At 42.2% G+C, this 13,249-nt stretch overlaps 1 protein-coding gene across 1 annotated transcript in view; it reads left to right on the top strand.

Annotated features, from left to right (window-relative positions):
• The window catches only part of CROCC (ciliary rootlet coiled-coil, rootletin), a 2,018,646-nt gene that overhangs the window by 1,176,047 nt on the left and 829,350 nt on the right, over nt 1–13,249 (top strand). The window contains exon 21 of the mRNA XM_044061829.1: nt 4,618–4,752. Within this exon, the coding sequence (XP_043917764.1) occupies nt 4,618–4,752 (135 nt within the window). The remainder of the gene's footprint in view (nt 1–4,617; nt 4,753–13,249) is intronic.

The following is a 13,249-nucleotide window of genomic DNA, read 5'->3' as shown; positions in this document are numbered from 1 at the left end:
TCTGACATTACACTCTGACTGTACGCCTTGGTTATTTCCCAGAAAACCAAAAATATCAGAAGGGACAGGGAAAAAAGAGGAGGCAAAAATCACAGATGTTAAAAGTCAGTAGTATAACAAGCTTTGCAATCAACACACATTTTCTGAACTAGAAAGTTCTAATGTCTGACATTGACTAACTGCAATTTTCAGTGCAGAGAAGAGACAGGGCAAAATCAATGTTGTTGTATAAAAACATACAACCATAGAAATGTTTGTATTAGCATTTCAAGTGAAGGATCGCTTAGGATCACTAATGATTTTTTTAAAACTTGTTTACTGTTTTGTTTTTCTGACACAACATTTTATGAAATACTGTTTGTGATAAGGTTTAGCTTGTTACAGCAACAGTGAGCAGTTGTCAAAGTGTGCTAATGCCATAACATTCTAAGCAGTACACAAACACACTACTGCAGTCCAGTGTTCTCCATTATTGGTGAGTAAAGACCATGCCCAGCAGATTTGATAGGGTTGTGGATAGAGAGGGGGTTTTGGTCATTGGATCATAATGACTGATTGGAAACATAGTTGTGTAGAACAGTATCTATACAAAGCAGATGGATGGTGGATAATTTTATAGGTGGTAAGATTCTGATAGGGGTATTTGCTGCACCTTTAGTCACTTTATTATAGCACTGTTCAGGTTTTGATTTTTGTGATACCCAGATGTTAGTAAGGCTGGGAACACCATAACATAGTGAGGGGAGGAGGTAAGTAATGGCAGGTGTATTTTTTTTCCACTGGTGAGAAACCATTTGGCCCTGTAAAGCATTCCTAGTTTTTTTGTGATTTTTTAACAATAGAAGGGTGGATGACAGAGCTAATGAGACAACTGAAGTAGAAATTTGCTGTAACTAGTGTGTTGAAGGCTCTAGACTAGTCTAGAAATAATGAGGAGAGTATTTTGCCATTATCTCTAGATTTATTGACAGTATCTATAATGGTTAGAATGCAGTGGTGGTACTACAGGAGGGACAGGAGCCATGTTTTGTGGGGGATAGGAGGTTTTCCTGCAGGGCATAGTCTAGCTATTGTTTTTGAAAACATTTTTGAAGTATTTTGGAGAGGGGGAATATGATTGCTATATGTCTAAAGTTAGTAATGTGTTTTGAATTTTTTCTTTTGTGTAGGGAATAATGTGGGTTTTCTTTTTTCTAGAGAGAGGGAACATGAGATTCCTGGAATAAGGTATTTATAAAGATTGAGTCAGGATAGGTAATGTTATTGGCTGCTATTTTAAGGGTCTCACTTGGAAGGTCATCAGCTGAAGTAGAGCCTGGACTGAATTTGTTTGAGTAGTTTTATATAGGATGTGTGTGTGTGAAGGCTGCCAGCCTAGCCAGATAGAATTTTATAGATAATTCTGTCATTTGTAAATATGAATGTTGAACCTACAGACTTGTTTTCCTAATTGAAAGAAAATAATGTGAATCACAGGCTTGTTGTCTTAAATGAAAAAATGCTGTTACAAAAATGTGGCAACAGTGCTCTCTGCTGACCCAGTAAAAACATGTTGTGACCCTTTGATCTAAAGTCGGCTCCAGTCCGTCTAGATGAAGACATTCTTTCTGTTGTTTTAACCAAGAGTTAAATTGCTAGATTTAAACATGCAAATGTATTTTTATTGCTGTGTTCCTGACCAGCTGCAAGATAATAAAAGGGAGATGTTAAGAATGTAAATGCAGTTAATGTGTAGCCTGGGAACTCCAGGAAAGTGAAAGAATGATGTAATGTTTATCAGAACTGCAATTTCAATTTAAACAGAGAGAATCAGAAGGCATTAAACATTTTTGTCTTGATCATCCAACTCACAACATTGCCTCTTGCTCACATGTAAGTTATCTTAGACTTGTGTTTTCTTTTAGGGATAGCTGGAATCTAGAAAGATAAGACTAAGTGTTTTTCTGTTTTGTCAGAACTGTACTACTGAATTATTTTTCTGTGTGATCTCTTAACTCTTGACTAGCACTGACTGTGTAGTAGAAAGTATTGTCTTGTGGTTTCAATTATTTATTATTAAATATTGTAAAACCTTTTAACTGTGTCTGGTTTATGTAGAGATAAGTTAAGCTCTAAGAGTACATTGCATGTATATAAGGATCCTGTACCAAGTCACTCTAATAAGCCTTGAGACTGTTTAGTCATACTACCAATTGGATAATAATATTGCGCAGTAATAGTTGGGCACCCTTTTAAGGGCCTTTGAGTAGCTGATAAATATTAGCTGAGTGGTGGCAGGATTACTACTGTATAGTCTGGGTAAAAGGGGCACAGCTGGAGGACCTGTGCCAGCCTTCCCAAAGAGTGTCTGTGTGATTGTATAAACTTATCTCAAAGTATGTGTCAGATACTTGGGCAGGGACACGAAGCACTGGTTGGACAGAGAGGGTGCTGGAGATTTTAGCTTGCCCAGCTAGGCTGAGATCTGGACCCTATAGCTATGTCAGTGTGGAGTCTTATTGGGGACCTGGAGAGCAAGGGAGTGATCAGCCCTGGACTGACTGTGATCTCTGTGTGCTCTTAATGGAAATTGCACTTTACTGTGTGTATTTGTTATCCTTTCCTCATATATGAGACGCCCTCTCTGGTATTAGTGGTGAGGATTGAGGCTCCTTGATTGCTGGGCCAGGGCACGGGCATCACGGTGTGCACTGGTTTGAAGGTGAAAGTGGATGTGGTGATATGTGGCTGTTGGGCAGATTTGGGATTAGATGTTGAGGAATCCTTGGTTAGGGATGCTATACTGTCTGCAAAATAAGAGTTGAATTCTACTGCAGCTTTAAGTGGTGAGTTATTGGAAGAGGGGTTAGGGTTGAATTTCTGTTACATATTGTTACAGAAACTAATTGTATCCTCCCCAAAAGTCACACATTAAACTTTCCCCATCAAATTATAATTGTGAAGCACTGGAACTGGGAACTGCCACTTTTCTCGTCTCCTCCATGGTTAGCTACAACGTGCATGTCTAACACTGAATTTTTTTTTTCATGCTACTGTAGTCAGCAGCTGTGGAAAACAGAGGAAGGTGTGACAATCATTGTCAAAAATTTGGTATTCAAGAAGAAACCAAACGACAATGACAATGACAACGACAACCTGCTCACTTCAGAAGTTCTGACTTTTTAGGGGATGGTCCATACATGTCTCACAATACCATACCACGCAAGCATCTGACACTTTGTACTTTGAGCTACTTAGTGTCTCACATCCTGAAGCAGCAGTATCCAGGCCTGGTGCAGCATAGACTCCAAATTAACAGTATAGCCCATCCAGGGCAGTCCCAAACAAGCTTACAGATATGTGCTTTAATTATATTTGGTATTAGTAATGTGCAAATAACTTTACGCCTGTAACTTTTGACTCATGATTTAAACATGCACGTGACTGTGATGTAATTTTTTAAGTGACTGCAGTTTTCTAATGTACCTATATCCTCCAAATGTCCAGTTTGTTTGGACTTTCAACACCAGAAGTCTATGTCAGTGCCTTCTGAACTAGGCTTTGGTGGCAGTACTGCTCCAGTATCCTCTGAGCAATTTTCACAGTAGCTTTCTGTCTTACTACATTAGACCCTTTGTGAGCATTTACTCTTCCTACAAAATTGTCAAGAAGGGAGTCATAGGACAGACAGATTCACAACAACATTACGTCTTTCTCTTTGAGAAAAGATCTATTTTCATTGATTTCCTTTATCTTAATTTTGGATTATTTTTCCACCCTGCCCTACTTGTCCATCTTTTTGGATCAACTGTTCAGAAGTGATTTGCAGTGCTGAGTGACACTGGCCAGAGCAACACCATCACAGTCGGCTGGGTAGTGTTTTCATGGCACTGTTGTGTTCATAATATTTTTTATATTACCCCCCAGGATTTTGCCTAAAGGTTTCTGTACTCGCAGCTTATTGGCTCATTCACTGATCTAGGAGTGAGAGCCAGGTATCACCAAACTGAACAACAGCCTACCATTGCATTCTTTCTCATTTGGGGTCTTGATTGGCAAATTCATTCTCCTTGAGACAAAACTCGATCATTGTGGTGTATGTCAGTCTACTAGTCCCATGAAGATCTTTGCACTGTCATGTCTAATCCCTCCTCGCAGGTAATGAGCTGGCTCGGAGTGGCTTCCTAGGTGGAGAATGATGCACGTGCTTCTACCCTCATTATTCCCAAATCAGCGATGCCTGCCCCGTCCTCTTCCACATCTGATTGCCTACCCACATGTAGGTGTCTCTAATGTGGTGTGACAGATTGCCTCTCTCTCCCTAGGATGAGTGAGCTGAATCCCATTTTGAAAACAAGAGGCAGATTTAGTCATTTTCTGTTACCCACTTTGTCCAATTTCTGGGTCACTAAAGCAGAGATTCTTGCAAGATGTTAACTATGAGAAGTATGTAATTTTGCATTATTGAGATTTGTTTGTTGTATTTGTTCTCTTGCATTGATGCAGTGGCATGATGTCCTTAAAATATCTGTGTCTTCACAGCACTGGAAAGCAGTGAGTATGGAGCAGGTAGTATGAAATCAAAGCATGAATTTGTTTTTTGTTGATAGTGGCAAATTTTTTTTTTCCTTTTTACAGGCTTTGTCCTTGAAGGAGTCAGAGAAGACAATACTGTCAGAGAAACTGATCAATGTGCAGCATGAACATGCCAATGCTACCATGGAGGTTGAAAGACTGAAACGTGATTCCCTCAACAAGCAGGAACAAGATAGGGTAGGTGTATTCAGAGGCACAACCTTCCACTATGGTTCAAATTTAACTTTTGCTTTATACTTACAGTTTCATATTGCAGTTCATCTGTAATGTACTTGGTTGTTCAAAGTTAACTGAATGAAAACTTAGTTTGCAGGAAGCCTAGAATCACATATTGTATGTCTTCATTTACAGGAACTGCTACGACTGCTGCCACAGGTGCTAGATAGTATTTTTCTCATACAGCAAGTTCCACTTCTTCTATCCCACAGTGCCCCACTTGTCTTTGCCTCGCCAGTTCTTTCCTATCCCAAACGTTCGTAGATACTTCAGATAGCCTAGGGTTGCTGGTTTAGAAAAAGTATATTTTTCTGTATAAGTCTATGAATTCTGTGAAATTTTCTTCTTTCATCCTTTTCTCTACTCTTGTAGACTTTTGATGGATTGCCACATTTTTTTCAAATAACAGTTTCTTTTTTTCTGCTTTCTGTCAGACTTTTTAATGGATCTGGCCCCTGTTCTAGTTACAACTTCAATGGCTTTGAAATGTAGCCGTGGAAAATGAATTCCACTGACTGACAGGCATACTAAATGCATAATATGATTAAGAATTAGCCACAGTATTTGTAATTGTTTACTCTGTCTGAAGTTCAGTGAAGTGATCATTGCTATATGTGTAAGCAACTTGATGGTGCCATATTTGCTCCAGCTACAGCAGTGGTCCAGGACTCTATGTTTTCCTTACTGCATTCTTTTGACTTGGACTGAGGGGTTGGTTCTGCTAAGTTAAAGACACTTAAGAATTAAAATCTGAAAAGTCTTGATTTCAAAGAAGAGCATATATTGAATATGAAATTGAAGGCACCTGTGCTTAGTAGTTATGGAGCCCACTACCACATTTGGTGAAACCTCACTCATTCATGTAGATCCAGATTTTTCTCCCCACAGTTCACAAGGGGTTTTTCCTCACATTTCACAGAGTATGAATTATTGATGGCTGCTGTAAACAGGCTGGAAGCTGGGACTCTATCTAGGGTACAAACCATGGCTCCTATGGATGCTGGACATAATGTGTTAGTCCTTCAAAATGATGCCTGCCATGCAGTTGTCAGTGCAGCAGGTACTGACCCTTCTGGTGCCATTTCCCCACAGAGCTGCTGTCTTGTGCACTGGCCCTACAAATGCTGGTATGCCTGATGTTAGGTTTGCTAGCAGTGGTTTATCTGGTTGCTTGTCTTGGCAGGTGTCTGTTCTGCAGACATATGTTTTTCAGCAAATACCACTGCTGCGTAAACATTGTATTTGTAAAAGGCTCACAGTGTTTGTTCCTGAACTAGATGAGACTGTCAGGAATATGAAGGAAAAGGAACAAACTTACTGCTGCAGGAATGAAGGGTCATCATCTACAGCTTTCTTTTAGTAGAATTCAAGAGTCAACAGGGGCATCGGGTTCCACCCCAACCTGTATCCTTAGCATTACTGATATGGGGTCCCCAGCAACCATCTCCCCCCAGGGTCCATCAAGGCCACACTGATCTGGAGGCTAGGGTCTTCTGTGTTTTCATGGTAGCTGTAGGTAAGCTCATGGAAGTTTGCTGCAGTGCTTTCTCCTACAACAGTCAGTGTGTTTGAGGGAGCTTCCCTCTATCTTTGACAGTGATTCTCCATCCCCCAGAGCTATCACTTGACCATTTCCTCCACTTCTTACCGTTCATTTTCCATGCCAGATGTCTCATCACTCAAAAAAATCTCAAGCAAAGAAAGCAGTGCAAACATTTCTTAAATAAAACAGACAGACAAAAAGGAGACTCCAGGAGATCTCAAGGACAAGGAAGGTCGTTGATGTTATAGTGCAGTTTTCTTCTTTGTTCCAAAAAGGAAATCTGACTTCAGGCCCATTTGAAATATTGTAGGCTGGAGTGGCCTCAACACATTCTTTTCCAAAGAGTCCTTCCACATGTTGACTCTTCCGCTTCATTCACTAATCCCATTAACCATGGAAGACTTGATGTGCTTTTTGGATATTCAGGACCACTACCTGCACATAAGGATAACAAATCATTCAAGAAGGTTCCTTCACCTCTGATTAATATTGCTTTTGAAACTTCCTATTTAGTCTCACTTTAGTCTTGAGGTTGCTGAAGAAATACATGCCAGTACTAGCAACTACCTGCCTACTTTTGGGAAGACCCTTTAGCCTGCCTTCTCCAGCAGTAGCCCAAAACACAAATGCATCATTCCTACCAGGGCTAGACAGCACAGGGCAGATGATCCAATCAGAATTCCCATCTGCATGTCACTGTTCTACGTATTACAGAACATTTCTCCCCAGGATCACATTTCCATTCATTTAGGCTGCATGGCAGTGGTTTAGGCATCAACAAGTAAGAGGGAACCTGGCTAATATCTCTTAAGCCGGGAAACTATGAAAGTTCCGAAGTGTCCCTTCAGGAACCATCTCTGTAGTTCACATTGCTGGAGAAGCCAGTTGTTTAGCTAACAGACTCATCTGTTGCATACTTAATGATTCAGAAAATGGGTTGCCCCTTTTGAGATCACTTTGCCACCCCACCAACACCAAATGTTACAGATATTTTCTATTATTATTTCAACAGTAACAGAACTCAGGACTCATTGTTTCAGCCTTGGTCTTGAAGTCTGCTGTATCGTTTCTCCAGTTTCTTCCAGTAATTGTTTTTTTTTTTGTGAAAGTCCCCAAGGCCAAGGTGATTGTGGTATCCCTTTACTGGTCCAGATATATTTGATTCCCCTTACTGCAGCAGTTCATTATGGACATTTCCTTCCATATGACCACCAAAGGTTTGACCCATCCATCCATCTATCCAGCCAGGAGAATCTGTCCAGATCTCCATGCTGTCAAACATGTGGCATGATTGCTTCATTCACTTCCAGTAATAGCACCACAGATTTTTTTTTTCTGACAGTGGTATTCCATGGTGTCATCTACTCTTCCTGTAAGACTTACAGGGTTAAAATGGAAGAAGTTATATATGTCACTTATAACCCAGAACATGGACCCCTTTTCTGTACCAGTCTCAAAAAGTTTATTTTTTATCTTTTGGAAATTTTTGAAGTAGAGGTTGTTTATTTTTGTTTTAAAGACTATTTTACAGCCATACACAGCTTCTACATTTGCCACAACTCCATGTCATTGGCATCTTTTAAAGTCTGTAAAACCTTTCTGAGGAGTGTCTGTCAACTGAAGCCTCCTTCTGTGAGCTTTTTCCACCTTGAGTCATTTACCTCATGCTGGTGAATCATACTTCTCTCCCTTTCATGCCTGAAACCTCAGCCATGTCTTGAAAGATCTTCCAAGAGGGTTTTAACTAGTACACACTACAGTTGATTTTAGCCAAAAGACTGGGAAGCTGCAAGATCTTTTTAAAGCCACTACATATTACTTTTCTTAAGGAGAGAGTAACCATGCAGTAACAGTCCATTTGCAAGTATTTTTGACATGGCATTCCAATCAGAGAGATATGTGTTTCACTGTATGGATATGTATAGGCAGTACTGATATCTTGTGGACAGAAATAAATATATGTAAGGATGATGACTTGCTTCCTTCACTAGATGATGTGAGAAATAAGGTTGCCAAAGGATTGTATCCATTTATGAGAAACTTGGTAAAACTTAGCAGACAACTCTAAAAGCAAATTCTACAAGAGCTGTTTGCACAGCTACAACCTTCTTTCAGAGTAATTCACTAGATAATGTTTGTGCAGCTGCTAGCTGCTCTTTTACCTTTATGAAGCATTACATCTGATATTGTCAGTTTTTTCATTTTTTCATATCATTCTCACATATGATCCAACTCTGCCATTACTAAGCTCGTGGGAACCAAAAAACTGTTGGACACATCCCCTTACCCACAGTGCACCTATCCCTGTTACCCCAGATCTCATTTGCTGCTTCACAAAAGATGTGGTCTACCATTAGCTCTTGGATTTTTCAGGTGATATCATTAGAGTTTTCAATTTTTCTTAAGTCCTTTTTTCCTGCTCTATAGTAGGAGTGTTTTTCCTATCCCTTTTTGTCCTTTTAAGATCCTTTTTTCCACAGTGACTGTTTTTTTATTAGGTTACTTTTCCTTCCCTTTACCTCCTTTATACCCTAGTAGTATCTACACTACTATTGGTCGTAACCCCTCACCTTCTTATACCCTAACTCAAAAAATCTTTCTCTGTCTTTATTTTTTCCCCTTATACGTGTGTGTGTGTGTGTGTGTGTGTGTGTGTGTGTGTGTGTGTGTGTGTGTGTGTGTGTGTGTGTGTGTGTATGTGTATGTGTATGTGTGTGGAGCCCTTTGAATAAGTGCTTTGGTGCTCACGGCCTTTCTGTACTGTTGTCGTGGTCGAGAAATGAAACAAGTCCGCAGGCTTCAAGAAGTGTACCAAGTGCAGCCACAAAATGCCTTACATTGACTCACACTCTCTATGTGTTTACTGCCTTGGCCCACATCATCTTTAGGAAGACTGTGCAATATGTCATCCTTCAACCACTGGGCCCTGGTTGGAAGGAAGAATAAACTTATTCTTCATGAATTATTGCCTTCTTTTTCTAGTGAGGCCATTTCTGGTGGTCCCTTGAAATCTGCAATAAAATATAGGCTGGCTCAGTCAAGGCTATCTTCTTCTGCCTGTAAGTCTGGTGATAGAGGGAAGAAGAGACCTTCCTGGGCTCAATCGAACCCCTCGGAGCCAAGATCGAAATCTTCTAAAGCCTCAATCACCATGACTTGTTCAATGCTTTTGACTCTGAGTGATTCATTCTCAGATCCAGCTCCTTCAGCCCTGAGCCTCTCCGATCCGGATAGGTTGGAACTGTTGCACTCGGACCTGATATCCAACCCTTTCAGACCTATAACTTCACTGCCATGGACTTGGTACTCCCCACTGATGGATTCAGTGCCTTCGAGAGTTCCTTCTCCCTTTCTGACCAGACCAATATCTCCTTCAGCTTCAGCTTCCCATTCTACAAAAAGCCTTACAGAAGAAGATGTGGAACTGATGGTACAGAATTTGTGGTTGCAGGGAATTACTAAGTCCCCCTCGGTTTTAACCCAAATGGTCTTAGGGTTGTCCAAGCCATCCACTTCCCCCTTTGGGTCCACCTCCGACTTCAACTCAAGTTTCGGACCCCTCGGATCCGATTGACCCAGCGACTTCTTGTTCGGCTCCAAAGATTTCTTCTTCATCGGATCAGACACTTGCTCGGAGCTCTTCCAACTTCTCAGAGCCGGAGAGCTCCTGGAGCCATATTAAGCCTGGTGGACCTTGAATGGGGTTGACTGTCAGACTTTCTGAGCAGTCTCTGCATCTCAAGGCTTCTGCTCAGGTGAGCTCGGTGCTGGCTTCATCTCCGGGCTGGCTGTCTTTGAGGCTGGAAGGGACCTCTTCCCACTAACATGGCTTGTTGGAGATGTACTCCCTTCCTGCTCAGGAGCAGTCAGCTTTTGGGGCTATGGAGAGAGCCATAGCTGCCTCTGCAGCTAGGAAGTTACTTCCCCCCTCTCATCCCCAGTTCCACCCCTCTGCACCTTTTCTATCCAAGACATTCTACAGGGACAGCGGGACCTAAGGCCACAGAATAGCTGCTGGGGTACCCCTGCCTCTTCTGATACCTCCCCAGTGTATCCCCCTGAGGAGGTCACTCAGAAGAGGACCTGTAAGAGGAAACATCTGGACTCCACTGAGGAGTCGGCCACAGAAAATACTGACCTCGATGAGTGAAAAGGATCCCATGGTCACTTCCTGAAGATGTCTCCTTTGGAGACATCTTGGAGATTTTAAAATACAGAGGTGGCTGTCAGGCCAGTAATCCTCCTTCTGAGGAGCTGGTATATCTGGCGGCATTTGGTTTCCGACCATTGACCTCCTGGGTCACTCCGCTGGCCCATTAACTCATAGAATTGATCATAGAATTGATCTCTCAGTGGGCGTGAGAGAGCCGAGATATCATTGAGCTACCTCCCTGGAGACCAAGCAAGATTATTACAACTCCAGCTGACAATGCTTTTTGGATAAAAGGGGTGCAACAGATGCCATGGTGATGGCGCCAGCCACTAAAAAGGAAGTATCAGAAGAAAGTTCCAGTATCCATCACCCAAATAAGGACTCCAGGAAGATGGATAGATGTAGGAAGCAAGTCTTTTCTTCAGTGACCTTTGCCTTGCAGTTACTGAATTACCTTTTTCACTTTACTATGTTGCAAAGGGATCTGATCAAGGAGCTATTAGATACCCTTGATGGAGCTATAGCTGAGGGAGTTTGGGAGAAAGTAACTTTTCACCTGGCAACAGTACATTCTATAGCTAACTCTTCCATGAGGCTTATCATTCATACAGCTGAAGGAATGAGTAGAGCTGCAGGTTTCAGCATATCGATGAAAAGGCATGCCTGGATGCACCTTTGTGACTTTGTGGAGCCTTTTAAGTCTTCTTTCATCAATGCTCCATTCAATAAATGTCCCTCTTCAGCCTTCAGCCCCAAGGTGAAGGACACGCTATCCATATGTGAGAAAGAGGGTAAGACATTTTCTTCCATGGGCATACAATTTTCTGCCCCCAGAGACCATAACCTATGGGTCGGGGGGGGTGGCAAAATGTGGTTCAGAAAGTCATAGGCATTTTACCAAGACACACATGGAAAGAGTTCCTCCAGAGGCATGGGGAGGAGCAATTCTGGAAGACGCCACTCACGTGGCAGAGGAGGCCGTCAGAACCAAGGGTCTAGAGAACCATTCTTTGGAAGACCCTTTCAGCACTCCTGAATGGAGGCCTGATTTCCCACCTTTGGAGGCAATCAGGGGTCAACTCTTCCTGCACTGGAAAGCCTGTCTAAAAATAACAAACAATTTATGGGTGCAGAGGATATCTAAAGAATACCTAATTCCAATCTCCCAAGACCCCCCTCCCAACAGAAGAATCCTGGATTTTCCACCTGATCAAAGGGATCAGGCAGTTATTCAAATTCAGAAACTGCTTGACAAAAGAGTCATCCAGGAGGTCCCCTAGATCAAAGAGAATTCGGAACTTACTCAAAGTTCTTTTTAGTTCCAAAGAAAACAACGGACTGGAGACCTGTTGTGGATCACAGCAGATTAAACACATCGGTTCCAAATGGTCACAGTACAGTCCATATGTCCTTTCTTGGAAGCGGATGTATGAATGTGCTCCATAGACCTTCAGAATTCGTACTACCACAGAAAAATGGACAGGTGGTCCAGAAGGTATTTGCACTTCTGGCTGGGAGCCAGTCATTTCCAATTTAGAGCATTGTCCTTTGGTTTAACAACAGCCCCCAGGGTGTTCACCAAATGCATGGCAGTGGTAGCGGCTCACTTCAGACAACATGGATTCTGGATGTTTCCCTTCTTGGACGAGTCACTCATTTCTGCCTCCACTAGGCATCTATTTATTCGGGCAAGGGATTCGGTTATCCAAATTTGTACAGATCTAGGTATAACAATAAATTCCGAAAAGTCTCACTTGGAACCCATTCAAACACTGGAATTCATAGGAGCAATTTTGAAAACAAATCAGATGATTGCGAGACTACCACAATCCAGAGTACTACCAATCAAACTCCAGACACAAATGTTACTTTGAAACATCAGAATAGCTGCCCATCATGTCTTATGAGCTTTAGGCTCAATGGCAGCCACTATAGTCTTGGTACTGCTGGCAAGATTCCACATGCGAATACTACAGTGGCTTCTGGCAGCACAGTGGTTGATTACCCATCAACCAAAGTTTTGTCAGATAACCATTACAGACACCTGCAGGTCAGCTCTAACGTGTATTCGTTCTGATCAGGTAAGGCAAGACTGACCCTTTCTTACCCATCATCCTCAGGCCACGTTGACCATGGATGCTTCCCAGATAGGGTGGGGCGGCATTATCTGGGAAAGACTGTTTAAAGCACCAGGTCTTCTGACAAGGTCAATTTACACATAAATGTTCTAGAGATGAGGGCAGTGCTCTTAGTGTTGCAGGCTTTTCAGGAGACAGTAGAGATTCACTTGGAAAACATGTCGGTGGTCTGATACATAAACAAGCAAAGAGGACCCAGATCATACCCCCTGTGTCAAGAAGCGCTTAGAGTGTGGCAATAGGCAATCTCATCCGACCGCTTTCTTATAGCAGCTCACATTCTGGGAAAGTCCAGTGTGACTGCGGAAAAGTTGAGCAGATCCATTCTCATGCCTGATTGGGGGGGGGGGGTCCCTCAACCAGGAAGTAGCAGAAGAAACTTTCCGAAAATGGGGCCAACCCTTGTGCGAACTCTCTACATCCCCCCTGGACAACAACTGCAGCAGCTACTTTGCCCTGATCCCCCAAGGGATGCTCTCAATCACGATTGGCCTCCCGGTCTCCTGTACACCTTTCCCCACAACTCCATTGATTCCCAGATTTCTTCAGAAAACAAACAGGTTGAAGAAAACAGTAATCCTCATTGCCCCCTTTTGGCCTCGACAAGTCTGGTTCCTCTTTCTT

Source organism: Protopterus annectens, chromosome 2.part0, assembly GCF_019279795.1.
Source record: "Protopterus annectens isolate FY-2018-M chromosome 2.part0, PAN1.0, whole genome shotgun sequence".
Lineage (NCBI taxonomy): Eukaryota > Metazoa > Chordata > Ceratodontiformes > Protopteridae > Protopterus > Protopterus annectens.
This window is presented reverse-complemented; position numbering and strand designations above follow the sequence as displayed.